Genomic DNA, 17,518 nt, shown 5'->3' on the forward strand with positions numbered 1-17,518 from the left:
AAATTCGTTGCACCACAGTTGGCTCTGCTGCGTAGGGAGGAGTAAAAAGTGTAGGAATGCAATAGTTATAGGGGATTCAATTGTAAGGGGAACAGATAAGCATTTCTGTGGCCGCAAACGAGACTCCAGGATGGTATGTTGCCTCCCTGGTGCGAGGTCAAGGATGTCTCAGAGCGGCTACAGAACATTCTGAAGGGGGAGGGTGAACAGCCAATGGTCGTGGTACACATTGGTACAAATGATATAGGTTAAAAAAAAAGGGATGAGGCTATAAAAGCAGAACTTAGGGAGTTAGGAAGTAACTCGAAAAGCAGGACCTCAAAAATAGTGATCTCAGGATTACTCCCAGTGTCACAGTCTAGTCAGAGTAGAAATAGCAGGATATATCAGCTAAATACGTGGCTGAAGAGATGGTGTGAGGGGGATTCCCAGGACATCGGGATCGGTTCTGGGGGAGGTGGGACCAGTAGAAACTGGACGGGTTACACCTGGGCAAGACCGGGACTGATGTCCTAGGGGGAACATTTGCTAGAGTGGTTGTTTGTTTTGGGGGGGGGGGGTTAAACTAAAATGGCAGGGGGATGGGAACCTATGCAAGGAGTCAGAGGGGGTTCAAGGACAAGAACAAAAGACAGGAAGGGGAATAAGAAAAGTGATGGACAGAGAAATCAAGGGCAAGAATCAAACAGGGCCTCAGTGAAAACTAGTGGGAATGGGACAAGTAGCATTAAAAAGACAAGCCTTAAAGCTTTGTGCTTTAATACAAGGAGCATTCGCAATAAAGTGGCCCTAGAAATAGTGGATGCATTGGTGGTGATCTTCCGAGTTTCTATAGGCTCTGGAACAGTTCCCACTGATTGGAGGGTAGCTAATGTAACCCCACTATTTAAAAAGGGAGGTAGAGAGAAAACAGAGAATTACAGACCAGTCAGCCTGACGTCGGTAGCGGGGAAAATTCTAGAGTCCATTATAAAAGATTTAATAGCTGAGCACTTGGAAAACAATGGCTGAAACGGACAGAGTCAGCATGGATTTACAAAAGGGGAATCATGCTTGACAAATCTACTGGAATTTTTCGAGGATGTAACTAGTAGAGTTGATGAGGGGGATCCAGTGGATGTGGTTTATTTGGACTTTCAGTAGGCGTTCAACCAAGTCCCACATAAGAGATTGGTGTGTAAAATTAAAGCGCATGAGATTGGGGGTAGTGTATTGAGATGAATAGAAAACTGGTTGGCAGACAGGAAGCAAAGAGTAGGAATAAAACGGGTCTTTTTTCCAAATGGCAAACAGTGACCAGTAGGATACCACAAGGATCGATGCTGGGATCCCAGTTATTCACAATATATATTAATGAATTTGATGAGGGAACTAAATGTAATATCTCCAAATTTGCAGATGACACAAAGCTGGGTGGGAGGGTGAGCTGTGAAGAGGATGTAGAGATGCTTCAGTGTGATTTGGACAAGCTGAGTGAGTAGGCAAATGCATAGCAGATGTAGCATAATGTGGACAAATGTGAAGCTATCCACTTTGGTAGCAAAAACAGCAAGGCAGATTATTATCTGAATGGCTATAAATTGAGAGGGGGGAATGTGTAACAAGACCTGGGTGTCCTTATACACCAGTCGCTGAAGGTAAGCATGCAGGTGCAGTAGGCGGTAGAGAAGGCAAATGGAATGTTGGCCTTCATAGCCAGAGGATTCGAGTACTGGAACAGGGATGTCTTCTTGCAATTATACAGGGCCTTGGTGAGACCACACCTGGAATATTGTGTGCAGTTTTGGTCTCCTTATCTGAGGAAGGATGTTCTTGCTATAGAGGGAGTGCAACGAAAGTTTACCCAACTGATTCCTGGGATGGCGGGGCTGACATATGAGGAGAGATTGAGTCGGTTAGGAGTATGTTCGCTGGAGTTCAGAAGAATGAGGGGGGATCTCATAGAAACCATTAAACGTCTAAGAGGACTAGACAGGGTAGATGCAGGAAGGATGTTCCCAATGGTGGGGAAGTCCAGAACCAGGGGTCACAGGCTAAGGATACGGGATAGACCATTTAGGACTGAGATGAGGAGAAATTTCTTCACTCAGAGAGTGGTGAGCCTGTGGAATTTGCTACCACAGAAAGTAGTTGAGGCCAAAACATTGTATGTTTTCAAGAAGGAGTTAGATATAGCTCTTGGGACGAAAGGGATTAAAGGATATGGAGAGAAAGCGGGAGCAGGCTATTCAGTTGGATGATCAGCCATGATCATAGTGAGTGGCGGAACAGACTCAAGGGGCCGAGTGGCCTACTCCTTCTCCTGCTCCTATTTTCTATGTTTCTATGTTTCCATGCCTTTTACTTTTCAAGGACTGAACCGATCCAAAAATTCTCCAATGAGGTCAAAGTACAAATTTTATTTAGAGAAGTGACTAACAAATCTAGAAGTGGTTCAGCAGAATCAATCAAAATTCAAAGATTTTATGGCATTCCATCCACACATCACTTACGGGGTTTATGTTCCTCTGTAATCAAGTGCCGCTGAAAAGTAAATAATTTTGCACCTTTTCTTTGTGGCAGTTTCATTTATCATCCTGATGTCTTATAACATTTCTGCTTTCAGGACCTCAAATTCCTACAGTGTAGTACTAACAGGTGACCTCACTTGGAAACTGAGGACAGACAGGTTGATCTGAAAGATGAGACGAACTGCTGGTCATGTCCTTCAAATGGGCTCACAACCCTCAATTCCCTGGGACACCACAAGCAGAGTTTATTATTACCATCGAGCCACAGATTCAGTTACTTTGTTTTTTTCGTGCTTTGCAGCTTTCAGATCAATCAAATCAGTAAAGATGCTTACTGTGGTTGAAACATAAGGACAAAATTCTGCACTACTACTGACATTGAAGACAGTGATTCCCTGTCAACCAGCAATGTATCAAAGTATCTTTTATGGAGCTCTTTAATTGGGTTTGAACATGCAATATTTGGCCAATAACACCGCTGCATCGTCACACTTTTTTGAAATACAGGTTACTATCATTGACTGGAATTCAAATAAAGAGGTTCATATCCCCTTAACACAGTTTTGTATCCCACTTGATTTAGCTACCAATTAACTCAGTGGCATCAGCAATGGATTGCAATTCTTGTAGTTTTGGATCAATAAATTGGATTCAGGTGAGCTCCATTCCTTCAAATGCCTGCTCCTAAAAAAAAACTGCTCCATTTACCATCATAGCACATTTGCACCACAGTGATTTAGCTGTATTTGATTAAGATTAAATTAGACCGGGCATAAAACCACAGAATTTTTAGAATACAGGACAAAACTATTCGTGCTATTTCCCTGCATGCCCTTCCCCTACAATCTTTTCTAGCTCTCTGTAGGGACTTTCCACAGACCCATAACTTTGCTCTTCTCCCTACAGCTTTTACAATCATCCTTTCCTCTTAAATGGTAATTTGGATTCTACATCCATCACTCTCTCTGTTCGGTCATTCCATATCCTAACAACTCCTGCATAAAAAATACTGGGTGATCGCTTTGCAGAACACCTTTGGTCTGTCCGGAAGCATGACCCAGACCTTCCTGTTGCTTGCCATTTCAATACACCACCCTGCTCTCATGCCCACATGTCCATCCTTGGCCTGCTGCAATGTTCCAGTGAAGCTCAACGCAAACTGGAGGAACAGCACCTCATCTTCCGACTAGGCACTTTACAGCCTTCCGGACTTAACATTGAGTTCAACAACTTCAGATCATGAACTCTCTCCTACATCCTCACCCATTTTTGATCTCCTTTTTTCAAACATTTATTTTTTAATTTATACATTTTTTCCCCTGTTTCTATTATTATTTTAAAAATTTATTTCCATTCATTGTTTTATCCCCACCTTTTAGCCTATTTTAATCTTTTCTCCCACACCGTCCCCTCCCCCCACCCCACCCCCACTAGGGCTATCTGTCACTTGCTCATTCTGCTTTCTACTCTTAATGTCACCATTAGCACCTCTTTTAGCCAGTATCACCACCATCAACACCCCTTCGACCTTTTGTTTATGACATCTTTCGCAATCTCTCCTTTCCCTCCACCTATCACTGGCCTTCTATCCAGCTTCACCTGTCCTACCCCCTTAAACAGTATATATTTCACCACACTTTTACTTCTCTTTAGTTCTGAAGAAGAGTCATACAGACTCGAAACGTTATCTCTGCCTTTCTCTCCACAGATGCTGTCAGGCCTTTCTCCAGCAATTTTTGTTTTTGTAAAAAATACTTTTGTTCGTCTCGATTCATTCTGTTAGTGAGGATCTTAAACCGTCAAGTTAGCAACACAGCAATCAGTGGAAAAAGCTTTTTCTGGTTTGCCTTTTGGAAAACCTTGATCATCTTGAAAATTTTCATCATATGCCCTTTTAATCTTCTCTCTTCTCATGAAAAGAGCTCCTTTAGTCTCTGCTCATAACTCCATAGTTTCAACTGAGAGAATCCCCTCTTCATAGCCTTGACATTTATTTCAAGTAAAGGAAGGAAAGGAGGCAATATTCTTACTGCCATCTAACCAAATTTTTGTCTAATTTGTCTTAACTCTTGATTTTGTACTCCACATGTGTATTTATAACACCTAACATTCCAAGTGTTTCTTGTTCCACAGCTTTATTAATCTATCCTTCCACTTGGAAAGATATGTGTTTCTGAACCCTGAAGTCTCTCTTCTTTTCCAGTCCTTTTAAAGTTTCACCAGTTAGTTCATATAGCCTCTCCTTATTCTTTGTCCAAAAATATATCAACTCGCTTTTCTCTGCATTAAATTTCATCTAATATCTACCAATCTACTAACCTGTTTATCTTCCCCTGAAGTCACTGATACAGTTGAGTATACTCACTATTTGAGTCTTGAGTGAATTTTGATATTATGCCCTCTCTACCCAAACACAGATATAAAACAATATATCAAATATATACGGCACTTTGAGATTACTTCTATTTACAGCTCCTCAGCTTGAAAAATGCTGCAGTTATACTTTTTTCTTACTTAATAAGGTCAAGGCACTAATTGGTAGCATCAGATCTCATCAATAATGCAAATAAAGGTACAACCTATCAGTCTCCTATTTAAATAAAGTGTTCTTACCAAAATCTTCAGCTTTAATTCCACTGGCATCAGGGGGGTTGTTTTACCACAGTTTGATATGGTGCATTGTTGTCACATTTGTGATTCACTGGCAATATCATTTCCTGGGGTGTTTTTGTAATTACATCCAAGTAGATAGCTACTGTAAATGCTGAAGTAAATGGTACCCAGTTCCATGTTCAGAATATTAAAAGCATACAGGGAGGGTTAGATTTTGAGCTCTACAAAGCTGGCGTTCTAAGTCTCACAAACTGCTCCTTAGTAGCATGTAAGATGCAAAAAAATTATAAAATTTCACAGTTGGATGGGCCTCAAACATTTCAGAAGATTAAAAGAGAAGGAATTCAAGCTCTCCCGTCAGCTCAGTGAGTTATCAACTGAATAAATGGAGCTATACAGGTGAAGAAGCTCCTAAGTTGTACCAAGTTAACAGAGTTAGTAGAGGATCTATAATCTTCCTCAATGAGTGACAATCTGTGTGGTGAGACTTGGCTGGTATACTCCCTTACAGCTTTAGATCATAGCCCTCAGACACGTCACCAATTGGCCATTCTCACATGATTCTAAATAGGCTATTTAGTCAAGGGTTAATCGCAAACAAAAGTCAGCCAATGTCTATTTTTTTTTTATTCATTCAAGGGATGTGGGCTTCGCTGGCTGGACCAGCATTTATTGCCCATCCCTAGTTGCTCTCGAGAAGGTGTAGTGAGCTATCTTCTTGCATGCAAACTTCCAGAAAGAGTCACTGAATAACTAACATTCCCTTCCATAAGCTTGCGGTAGTACTCCAAGTCCTATTCCACTTGAAGCCAGCTAACTTAGCATTGGCTGGAAATCAAACCTGCCACTCTCAGGTCTGTGGAGTTTAGCCAATACTGCCTGTACCAACACATTCATATTTAAAACCCTGCTATTCATCATTATAAAATTATACACAGTAGAGAGCAGAAATGTCCAAACAATGACCTGTAGGCTATACAGGACCTTTGTGCACTGGCAACCTAGCCCAAATAGTCCAGGCAACTGAACTTCTATTTGTGCTTATTTTTGTTCTTTGTTTTGTTCTGTTTGAATGTCATGGGACTGGACATTTGGATGGGATCATTCTTAATGTTGCTCCATCCTAAACAGGATCAGCTGACAAAAATATATGCAAATTAATGGGGTGACCAACTTAAGTAGCCAATGAAGTCAAAGCACTTGGCCATTCCTGCTGTGTCAAATCACAGTCAATATGATTTTCTATTTGGCTCCTAAATGAACATCATTTCCTATGTTAACTCCAAAGGTTTATGTTCCATTTGTAATCTAATAACTTACCTGTTACAGTTGCTGTACTGACAAGTATCACCAGGAACCATGGGGTCCACATGGTCATTGGATGAAGTCTGGTAGTAAAAGTGTAAGAAATGTTTTCAGGTGAGGCACAGGAACCGCTCCCACTGGTCATTCCTTCAGTAACTTAGGCTTTGCATTGACTGGCTGCAAGACTGAAAGAACAAATCTTGATTATTAAAAGAAGTGACAAGGTTAAATTGAATAAAATTCCAGCTAAATTTTATAGAGGTAAAAATAAAAGTTGATGTTGCATTAGAATTTCACAAGCAAAAATGCCAACCAAACTGATAATTTCTGCTTTGCTATGTGGGAGTCCAACAGTAGAAATCTTTGTGATAATGAACTACATGTCATGTCTTTCACACATAGGTGCTTCTCCAATCTTTGCAAAGGCGAATGGAGACGTGCCAGCTACAAACTGTTAAGCTGTTTAATTTTACATTTAGTAATCGTGAAAATTCCACTTCACTCAATTTCCCTCTTTTGCTCAAAAACAAGAAAAAAAATGTCTAGCCCCTTTGTGAGCTGATTTAATTGTGTCTACCATTAGCTTTCTCTCGAAATAATCTGCAAACCACCTACATATTAGCCTTCTGTGCCAAAGTCCTACAACAGACAGTGTCTCATTCAAAAATCTTGCTGACTGATTGGGGCCTGAAAATGTTTTTATCTCCCTTTCCTATGTTAATTCTGATTCCATGAAGTGTAGCGGCATTATCTCTTGGCACCAACCCATGCAGGTATTCACCAGCAGGCCTGCCAACCAAAATGACAACTCTTTCACGCAGGGTTGTATGTCTTAGCAGGGACCTCACGCTGTGTTCACAAGAACAAACTATTTGTTGGCCATCCAAGATAAAAAAAAAAATCCCTTCATGTCCCTTAATCTCTTCACTGACGTCTAACTGCCACAGTCTATGGCTTTTTAAACACATACAAATTCACTTCCTTTTATTTAAAAAAGACAAACATAACTCAAGAAAAAGATTAAACATCCCAAAACCTAACAGTAACCCATTCCTCAACATCAAAGGTGAAACGTGACACATTCACAAGCAAAGCTTTGCCACAACTACACATGTGCAATTCTTCTGATGTATCCAAATCTGCCTCATAGATTTAAAATGACACACATTCAGTACACCAGGAACTAGTTCATATTATTTATGAACTGGTCTGAAAAATAAATGATGCAAAAATATTTTAATTACGTAATTGGAAGGGTGTTCAGTAAATCTTCTATTACTCCTTTATGTTCAAACATTTTAAGAGGAAGAAATATTTAGAGCAGGCCAATAACTTGGCCATGAGTGGGCAACAGACTAGCTCTGTCAAGATCTCCCACTATTCCGGACTAGAGTAGTACTTCAGCCAATTAGATGTAGTGATTTGCTCCAGAAGGTGTAATAAATTGCAATTATCCTAATGACATAGAAACCTATTACTAATTCATTGTGATAATATTGATATACTGTCACTACAACATTAAATTTCCAAAGGAGCTCTAAAGGGCCAAAGAAACAGATTAAAAATAACTAATTTGTAGGATTATGAGGAAAAAGCTGGAATGAGGGACAAAGAGCCGCCACAGACATGGCAAGGCCAAATAGCTTCCTTCTCTCCTATAAAGTTCTACGATGCTCTAGCTTTCCCTGTGACTCAAAATAAATAAGCTGGCCTTGCATCTCTAACAAACCAACAACTCCTGAGTAAAAAACAATATTACAAGTCGTTCAATACTCAACCTTCCATCCATCACTCTGCTAGCTGCATGGCCAATATGAGCAAATTAAAAGTTACAATTGACCTACAGAGGCTGTATTTCAAAGCCGCAACATAAATCACATGAATTTACATCAATCCTCTCCTAATGATGACCTTTTGGGCTGCATTACCATCATCAGCAGCATCACTGTGATCTGCTCACATCAGAAGCTTTTTCTTGTGACATGGAGTTAAACAAAAACAAAACACTCTTCCGAATGTTTTGTAAATCATCAAGCTCAATAAGAAAGAGCTCCTCTTTTCACTTTGTGTGTTGGTTGCTTGAAATTCTGCTTTAGGAGTTCCACCACATGCAAAATATTTGGAATGCAAAATATTTGGAACTTTTTAAAGGATGTATAACTTTCCACACAGGAAAAAATTACTGATTTTGTTTTGAGGATTTAGCCAGCAAATTCAAGGATGTGAACCCAATTGTATTCAAAACAATCTCTCTCCGCTTCTCACATGATGACTGCCACCCTGAGGGCAGTAGGTGGAGGAGAGCAGCTTGATATGGCATCTACATGCTCAGCACATTAAAACTTCAGAAACATCAACCAGCTTAATTTGAAAGCTACCATGGAAGGGTGAACAGAAGGCAATGAAATAAAAAATATCATGGCCTAATTCACAGATTAGCCTATCATTGAGTTGTTAGCACCTTTCACACATCCTTGCTTGTGAGAACATTATGCAGTATTTTACAGTATAAAAAAAAAACAAAGAGGCCATTCACAACCTCTGGAAATCCCAAAATGAAGTCATAATATAGGGAAATGTGATGGCCAAATTGTGCATAGTATGGTTCTACAAACATCAATGAGAAAAATGAGCAGATAATCTATTTTTAGTGGTTGAAGAATACATATTGGCCAAGATACCAATGAAAGCTCTAATCTCTTCTCAGAATAGTACCATAGGAACTTTTATGACCACCTGAGGGGGAAGACTTGGTCTCGGTTTAACATCTGACAGTGCAGAACTCCCTCCCATAATGCAACGTCTAGATAATTAAGGCCTGAAATTTCCTGCAACAACACTCTCAGTGACGTACATCATAAATTATGTTGTTTTGTTCTTCCATTCAGGACTTAAGCCAAAATTTCCTCGGCAAGTATTTTGAATATGCTGTAACAAGCATAATGACAAAGATGAGGGACCTCAAAAGTAGTGCAGCCAACGGTGGACCCCATCTGCATCAATGAACAGGTTAGGCTGAATAGTATTGGCTGAATCATAGGATTTTAAATTCAGATTTATTCAATAATAAACCTGTCCATTTATAGAAAATTGTCCCCATTCTGGACACACCCAGCTTACATATTTAGTACTGAAGAACATTCTGAAACAACTTATATTTATATAACATCTTTAACTTAATAAAGCGTTGCAAAGCGCTTCACAGGGGCTTTATAACACCAAACCACATAAGATGATATTAGGTCGGATTACCAAATTCTGGGCCAGAATTTTACAGCCTCGTCATGGCGGGGATGAGGCCATAAAATGCGGTGAGCCATTCAAAACTCCATTGACTTCGGCAGGAACATAAAATCCCACTGCTGTAAAATTCCGCCCTTGGTCAAAGAGGTAAGTTTTAAGGAGTATCCTAAAGGAAGAATGCGAGGTGCAGAAGTTTAGGGATGGAATTCCAGAGCTTGGTCCTTGTCCTGCCCTCAAATGCCACCAATGATGGAGCAATTAGAATTAGGGATGCTCAAGAGGCCAGAATTAGGGGAGTGCAGATATCTCAGAGGATTGTTGATCTGGAGGGGATTACAAAGGGAGGGAGAGGTGTCGCCATGGTGTGATTTGAAAACAAGGATAAGAATTTTAACATCAAGATGTTGCTTGAGTTTGTAGGTCAGTGAGCCCAGGCACTGGAATAATCAAGTCTAGAGTCATGTTGTCCAAATCCCTTGCCACTTGTGGCAAATCGGCCACAATCATGTAGTGAATTGATGCACTTCACTAGGTAAGAAATTTTGATCAGCTGGGCATTACAACCATGTGGTAGCCCATTCTATTGAGGTGGAATTTCTATGGGCAGATTTTCCCTTCTGGGACTAAGTCCTGTGGCGGGGGCGTGGACAGGAAACATTTTTCGCCCGGAGGCCGCCAGGAATTTGTGCGCTGTCGTGTGACCCTGGCCTCATTAATTATACAGTTGGGGGTTTCCCAACATTTTTCCCCACAGTGCAGTCTGGATGGTGCGTGCCCCACTATCATATCCAGGCGCCATATTTAAAATATGCTTGGACAGCAACTTAGCCACTACGCTAATTGAGGAGATGCTCAGGAGAGGACACTCAGTTCTAGCACCCAAGTTCAGCAACACCTCCCTGGGCGTCCTCCTCAACCAAGTGGAGGATAGCAGGGACGTCCTCTTCTCAGCAGATGGGTGGAGAGGGTCGAAGAGAGAGATTAACCCCGCATGGGAGCAAGTCTCCAGGGAAGTCAGTGTCCAGGACTTCCAGCAGAGGACTGTTTCCAATGCCGCAAGAGGATGAATGAGCTCATCCACACTACCACGGTAAGTGAACCCTCAGCTGCTGACACTCGCCTCAATGAATGTTACAGGGGACATGGGCCTCAGTGACCCCGTAATAAGGTCATGTCTCATAGCCTCACTGCAGTCCATCCACTCTGCAGGTGGAGAGGCCACTGTGGCTCCCTCACCTTTCCACACAGAGAGCTCACATGTTGTCTTGAAGTGGGGGGTGGGGGCACCAGGTAGCACATGCCTCTCTGAGCCTTATCCTGACATGGGCATGGGCTCACCGTTCTGGAGGGTGCTGCCCCAGAATCCTTGTGGACAACCTGCAGTGTCTCAATCACATGCCACACAATCCAGTGGATTATTTGTAAGATTGAAAGCATGAGAAAGAGACATCAAGTTGCTACGTAACATCACATGCTAAATACAATTGCTCTCAACCCCATCTTCTCTCTTTGCACAGGAGAAGTTAAGCCATAATCGTAGAGAGAGGGAGAAGACGGGTGGGGGCCAGCCAAATTTGAAAGAACTCGCTGACTTCAAAGAACAGCAGCCCAGCTGACAGTGGTAGAGCGGGACGGATCCATCAGAGATGGAGAGATTGGCTTGCGGCCTCCATCCAGTAAGGATCCATGCTTGTCATAGAAACCTTAGGGTTAAGGGTGACTCCATGCTGGAGGCAGCTCATGTTGTCATTTGCTCTATCCTCTCATTTACATGTACCACCAGGAAGAGGGCAAGGCCTGAGGCTCAGGAAGCTCTGTCCAGCTCCAGGACACCAGAGAGGAGTGAGGACATCAATGATGACCAAAGTGCACCTGTAGAGTTGCCACAACAGACACCTGCACCCTCCACCAACCCAGAAACACACACCTCGGTGGGGATTAGTTCTAGTTTAAGAAGGGTTTCACATTCTGGCGGTCACTGCACGGACACGTGTCTGCAGCAGGAGGAGGCAGGGTCAGCCAAGCTCACCAACACTTGGAGTGCTTGAGAACAGGCATCTGCGAGGTTCAGTCCGATGACAGGCTTCTGGAATTGGCTTTCTAAGAGATGCTGAAGAGGCAGCAAGAGGCAGGGAACATGAGGCAGAGATGGCAGAGGCCCTCAACAGGGTGGCATGTGACGCAGAGGAGTGCATCCACCAGCTGGCTGATGAAGTGGTGTCAACCTGTGCACACATCAAGGTCTCCATGGGGAGGGTAGCAGACTCCATGAAGAACCTGCTCCAGCCCTTTCTGCTGGAGATGCACGCCGACCTGCACTCCACAGCTGTCGCCACATGTGAGCTTCTGCAGTGGCTCTGCGAGGGGGAGACATGGCACCTCAGCCTCCCTCCAGGTGCCCCTTCTCCTCAAGGAGTCAGGCAGGGGAGGGAGGAGGGGCAGAGGTTCGACACCCCAGGACCTCCATTCTGGACTCTGAGGTTGTCGGGCCCTTCCAAATCCCCTTTGCCTGTGACCCCTTCAACTTTGTCCTCTGTCATCATAGCAGGAGCAAATGCCCCACAGCAGGACAGCCAAAGTAAGCCAGGGCTCTCCAGGCCTCAGATCTCCAGAGGATGGCCGTCAAGGTCACCCAAAGCAACAGGGCCATCTGGTCAGCAGGCTGCCTCCAACCCTGCTGCAAATGTTGGGGAGCACCTAAAAGAAATGGCAGGGAAAGAAAAGTTAAGAAGTTCAGAATTCACAAGTGGTTGCACGGGTGCACTATGATTGTCACAAATATCAAACTTTTGTAAGTATAACTCACTTGCACTTTAATCAAGTCTGATGTGGTTTATTTGCAATAGTCCTTAAGCGTCCACCCTCAATCATCGTTTGAGGGATACCCCATGTCTCCCAGAATCAGGGATTTGCAGTGAGGCAAACTTCTATGCCAGGGTCCTTGCAAGCCATGTGCAAGAAGTCTCCTGCGCATGCTGAGCCTGTGCACTTCATACTCTCATCTGTCCCAGGGTCCTAGCATTGTAAATACTACATGTGGGATTCCCCTTCAGTTATCCAGCCGAGATAACCTGCATCTCCGCCCACCCCAAAAGACCCAGCTACCATGCAGTATCTCAAGATCTCCACCATGAAGCTCTGCATAGTTGCAGTCAGCCCTGGTGGTAGTATCATTTGAGCTGCAGTCTAACACCTTTTCCCCTCCCCCGTCACCCACACCATCTCCCTCCTAACCACAGACCACCCCCCCCAGGTATCACTTTCAACCTCTCCACCATCACCCTTCAACCCTCCCCCATCACCATCCATCCCATCCACGTTAATGTAGAGCTCCCCCTCCTTCCTGAAAATCCCAGCCCCATACATATAGACATGCCCACCCTCGTCCTTCTGAGCCCCCAAATCCGAGTCACTTTCTGCAACCTCACCAACAACCCTCAGGACCCCTTCATACGACATCATTGCACCCTCACCCTCCCACCTTACCAGCTTCCACTGCCCCCTTTAGCCATCACCATCCTCTCCTACCACCGGTTCCCTCAGTTTGCCACCCCACCCCAGGAATCCTCCACTAACTCCACTGACCCCTTGGTAGCCCCTCATGTCCATCCACACATTTGCAGAGCCCCCACTGCCCTCTTCACACCGGCACAACACACCCCCACCACCGCCCATAACCCAAAACAGCCCTTCCCACCCTCCAGCTCCGTACCAGCTCACCTTTTGCAAGACCCCTGCTGAATCTCTCTTTTCCCTAGCACCCCAACCTCTCCTGGCCCCCTCTAGGCCTGCACAACCTCTTCATTCCTCCATTCCTCTCCTCCCTGTCTTCCCATCCACCAACACCTCCCCCATTAGATTTGGACTTCCAAATGGCATAAAAGGTTAAATATGCGAGATAAGGGCTCATGCAGTGGGAGTAATATATTAGCATGGATAAAGCATTGATTAATGGACAGGAAGCAAATAGTAGGGATAAACTGGGCATCTTCAAATTGGTAGGCTGTAACTAATGAAGTGCCACAAGGATCAGTGCTAGGGCCTCAGTTATTTCCAATCTAGGTTGATGACTTAGACAAAGAGGGACAGTGACCTATCTAAGTTTGCTGACGATACAAAGCCAGGTGGAAATGCAAGTTGTGAGGAGGACACCAGGAAGTGGAAAGGTATTTACTTTGTTCGTAAGAATAGAAAAGCAGAATATTTTTTCAAAGGCATGACACTTGCTGCATTGAAAGTGGTTTAGCGAAGGTTCACTAGACTGGCTCCTAGGATGAGAGAGTGTCCTATGATGAGGCGCTGAGTAAACTGGGTCTATATTCTCTGGAGTTTAGAATCAGAGGTGATCTCATTGAAACATACAGGATTCTGAAGGGGCTTGACGGAGTAGACACAAACATTGTTTCCCCTGAGTGGGGAATCTAGAACATGGTGGCACAGTCTCAGGTTAAGGGGACAATCATTTCAGACTGAAATAAAAGAGAAATTTCTTCACTCAAAGTGTTGTGAATATTTGGAATTCTCTACCCGAGGATTGTGGATGCTCCATCATTTATGGCTGAGATAGTCAGATTTTTGGTCTCTCAGGGAATCAAGGGATATAGGGAGTGGGCATAAAAGTGGAGTCGAGGCGAAGATCAACCACGATCATACTGGATGGCGGAGCAGGCTCGGCAGGCCATAGGTCTTCTGTCGTTCCTACTTCTTATGATCCCTATACACACACCAATAAACAGGACATACTTTTCTTGATCAAGACTGAACTGCATTGTTCCCAGGTAACCAGGGTTTAAGTCACCAGTGCCAAATCTTGAGCTGCCTCCTTTAAAATAGAACCAATACGGGCTGCCACATCTCAGAAGAGGACTTAAAATTGCAAATACCGTAAGTGACAGGATAAAATTAAGCACGTTATGGCTGCCCAAGGTAGTTCTTTTTACATTTCCAGAGTTGTCTACAGATTTTCTGTCACACAGAACTGCTCATCAGGTAAATGGTGTATAAGGGTGTCAATGAGCCACATTTGCAATGCAGACAGAACTTCAAGTGCTTGATGAAGTTATAAGAGAAGGAACTAAAATTCAATGAAATTGCCCAAAATACTTAGTTTTAATTACGTCTCTGTGTTGACGTACACCCCTCATTTCATTCAAGTCAACTTGCTTCAAAATACCAAGCTAACTCAATAACAGGCTGGTAGGAGGCACAAGCAATCTAAAAACTCCGATTGTCTTGCTTTCCTGCACATTCCTTCTAGTCAGTGCCTAAACTTCACATGGCAATGAAGTACCCACACTAGCATAGCAACAGCCTTGAATTTAACCGATTAGAAGCTTATTTCACGAAGTTGGATCTAATGAAATTTAACCAAAATCAAGAAGTAGTCAAAACAAATCCAACGTAAAAACATTGCAAAATGAATGAGTTATATATGAGCAGCACAAGGCTTAGTAAGAACAGTAAAAGTAAACATTGAGGCAGTATGGCGAAGCAATTAAAGATTTCAAGTGCAATGGAATGTTAAACTCCATTGCTCTGCCATATATTTTAAGGGCAGTATCTAATGGAGACGACGGGGGTCTAGCCCGGCATCTGGAAATCTGGCAAGAGCCCACGCTGCCTCCTTTAGAGGAGGCCTGCTGTATTAAGTGCAGGCCAGGCACATAAATGGGGAACGATGGGCCTTCTCCGGCATCATGGAGCCTCAGGGGCGGAGGACCCATTGACCAATCAGAGACCGGGAGTTCTTCATTGTTTGGCAGTATGATCGGGGAGGCAGTGGCTGCTGCTGGTTATGCACCCACCCGAGACTCAAGATCACCCTGGACGCAGGCACCAGTGAGTGACGGTAGGTGGAGTTTCGTTGGAGAGGTGTAGTTAGAGGGTTTGGCAGCAAGGGCAGGTATTGTCTCTCAGTGAGCCCCGACCCTCCCCCTCTCTCCCCCCCCCCACCCCACCCCCACCCGCTCCTGTTGCTGGGTCCCTCAATCAAGTGCTGAGTGCCTTTGAACGTGGGACCCCACCCAATCCCCACCTCCCCGACCCAGGAGTCTAAAAGCTTTTTGGGCTTCTCAGGTGATAAGTCCCTGGTTGAATACTAATAGCAGCAGGATGAGGCCCTTATGTGGGCAATTAATTGGTGGCTGGGCAGGAAGGTTGTCCACAAGTCTTCCCACCACAAACTTAATCGGGGCAGTGGCGGAAAGCAGCAGGGCCCCCACCCGCCCTCCTCCCATGTGATCAAGTGTCACCTGCCACCAAACTTGCCACAGGGAGGGTATTAAATTCCACTCTGGACCTACAGTGATTGAGTGGAGGCTTTAAAATAGGCTGGTCAGGTCTCACTCCAAATACTGTGTAGGTACCTTTAAGATTCAAAAGAAGCATTCGTGCATTGGATAGGGTGCAAGTGCAGCAATGTGAATGATCCTAAATGTAAAATGATGAATTGTGAGGGAAGATTGGAGCAGCTCAAACACTACAGTTGAAGAGAATCTTAAGGCAGGACCCCAAGACATCCAAAACAGTATATAGCTTCAAAAGGAGAATTTTGAAAATAACCTCAAGTAAAGGAGGCAAGACGACAAATTTAAATAGGGGAAAAGAAAATGTAAAAAGCTCATTGGTAAAAATGAACATATTTACTCAACGAACCATAAACTTCTGGAATATTCTTCAGATAAGGTTATAGAGGTAGAAATATTAGGAGGTTCAAAAGACAGCTGGGAGGCTACTCAAGTTGAGTTAAACACGAGAGAAAGGTTAAACAGATTAAGAAAGCAGATGCCTTGATGGGATTTATCAGTATCTTTTTCTTCATGCTGCAACCAGGCTCATTCGGTCCCAAGCCAGATTCCAGTGTTCTCTCGCTCGAACTGAGCCCATTAAAACAAATGAAGTTGGAACAGGTAATTTTGTTAATTATTGCCAGATGCTTATTCACAAAACAGTAATCTACCTTCCCAATATGTTCTTTTGGCATGAGTAGACTGAAGTAATGTAACTGATCAAGACTTATAAAATCAAATATAAAAAAACATTATGGCCAATATTGAAGAACTACTGTACAAATACATTTTTCTGTCGACAAGAGTCCATATTTGTTAAAAGTGAGGAAAGTAAACTATAATAGAATTGCTCTTTCAGATTGCAGGCAATGAATTAAAAAAATATGAATGCCACTGTCCTTTATTGGTTATCTTACACCATTTCACAGACTTTCTTTGGATTAACCCTCAAGACAAAAAACATCACCAGAAAGGTCCCCTTGAGATTGGAATTTTTCAATTGATTTCCATCAGAAAACAAAACATTAAACTCAACAAGTGTGTAAATATTATTGAAACTATTTAAATCAGTCCTATTACAAAATGCTTGGCCAACAGTATTCAATGTAATGACCGGCAGGAAAAATGTCACAATTAAGATACACCACCAGCACAGGTGTTATTAAATGATCAATTACCAGGCAGAGGGCATCCTTCATTAAAAAGCTAATCCACTGGAACAGCACTAATACCGCTGGTAGCAAAAAATTGACACTGGAAACAATATAAATGTGTCGTCCTTGTACTGAGGGCTGAATTTTGCACTTGAGGTGAGCAAAGTGACAGAGAATAGAATGTATGTCCACTTAGGCACCTGGTATCAAGCACTCTCATCTGCCAAGTAAAATGCTCCCTGGTCTCTCAATAATGTGCTTAATCATCATTTATGCACCATATCAAATCAACTTATTTCATTACATTCGCACCACAGAAGTGCCAGGCAATATAATCTCCAACAACAGAGAATCTAACCATTTTCCCTTGACATTCAATGGCATTACTATCATTGAATCCCCCAAT

General features: G+C 43.2%; 1 protein-coding gene across 4 annotated transcripts in view; it reads right to left on the bottom strand.

Moving 5' to 3' along the window:
* The window catches only part of LOC144698702 (adhesion G protein-coupled receptor L3-like), an 891,299-nt gene that overhangs the window by 594,344 nt on the left and 279,437 nt on the right, over positions 1-17,518 (bottom strand). For all 4 annotated transcript variants that reach the window (XM_078570511.1, XM_078570510.1, XM_078570509.1 and 1 more), the window contains exon 3: positions 6,444-6,613. In XM_078570511.1, the coding sequence (XP_078426637.1) occupies positions 6,444-6,573 (130 nt within the window). In that variant the 5' untranslated portion in view covers positions 6,574-6,613. The remainder of the gene's footprint in view (positions 1-6,443; positions 6,614-17,518) is intronic.

This window comes from Cetorhinus maximus, chromosome 2, assembly GCF_964194155.1.
Source record: "Cetorhinus maximus chromosome 2, sCetMax3.hap1.1, whole genome shotgun sequence".
NCBI classification, from domain to species: Eukaryota; Metazoa; Chordata; class Chondrichthyes; order Lamniformes; family Cetorhinidae; genus Cetorhinus; species Cetorhinus maximus.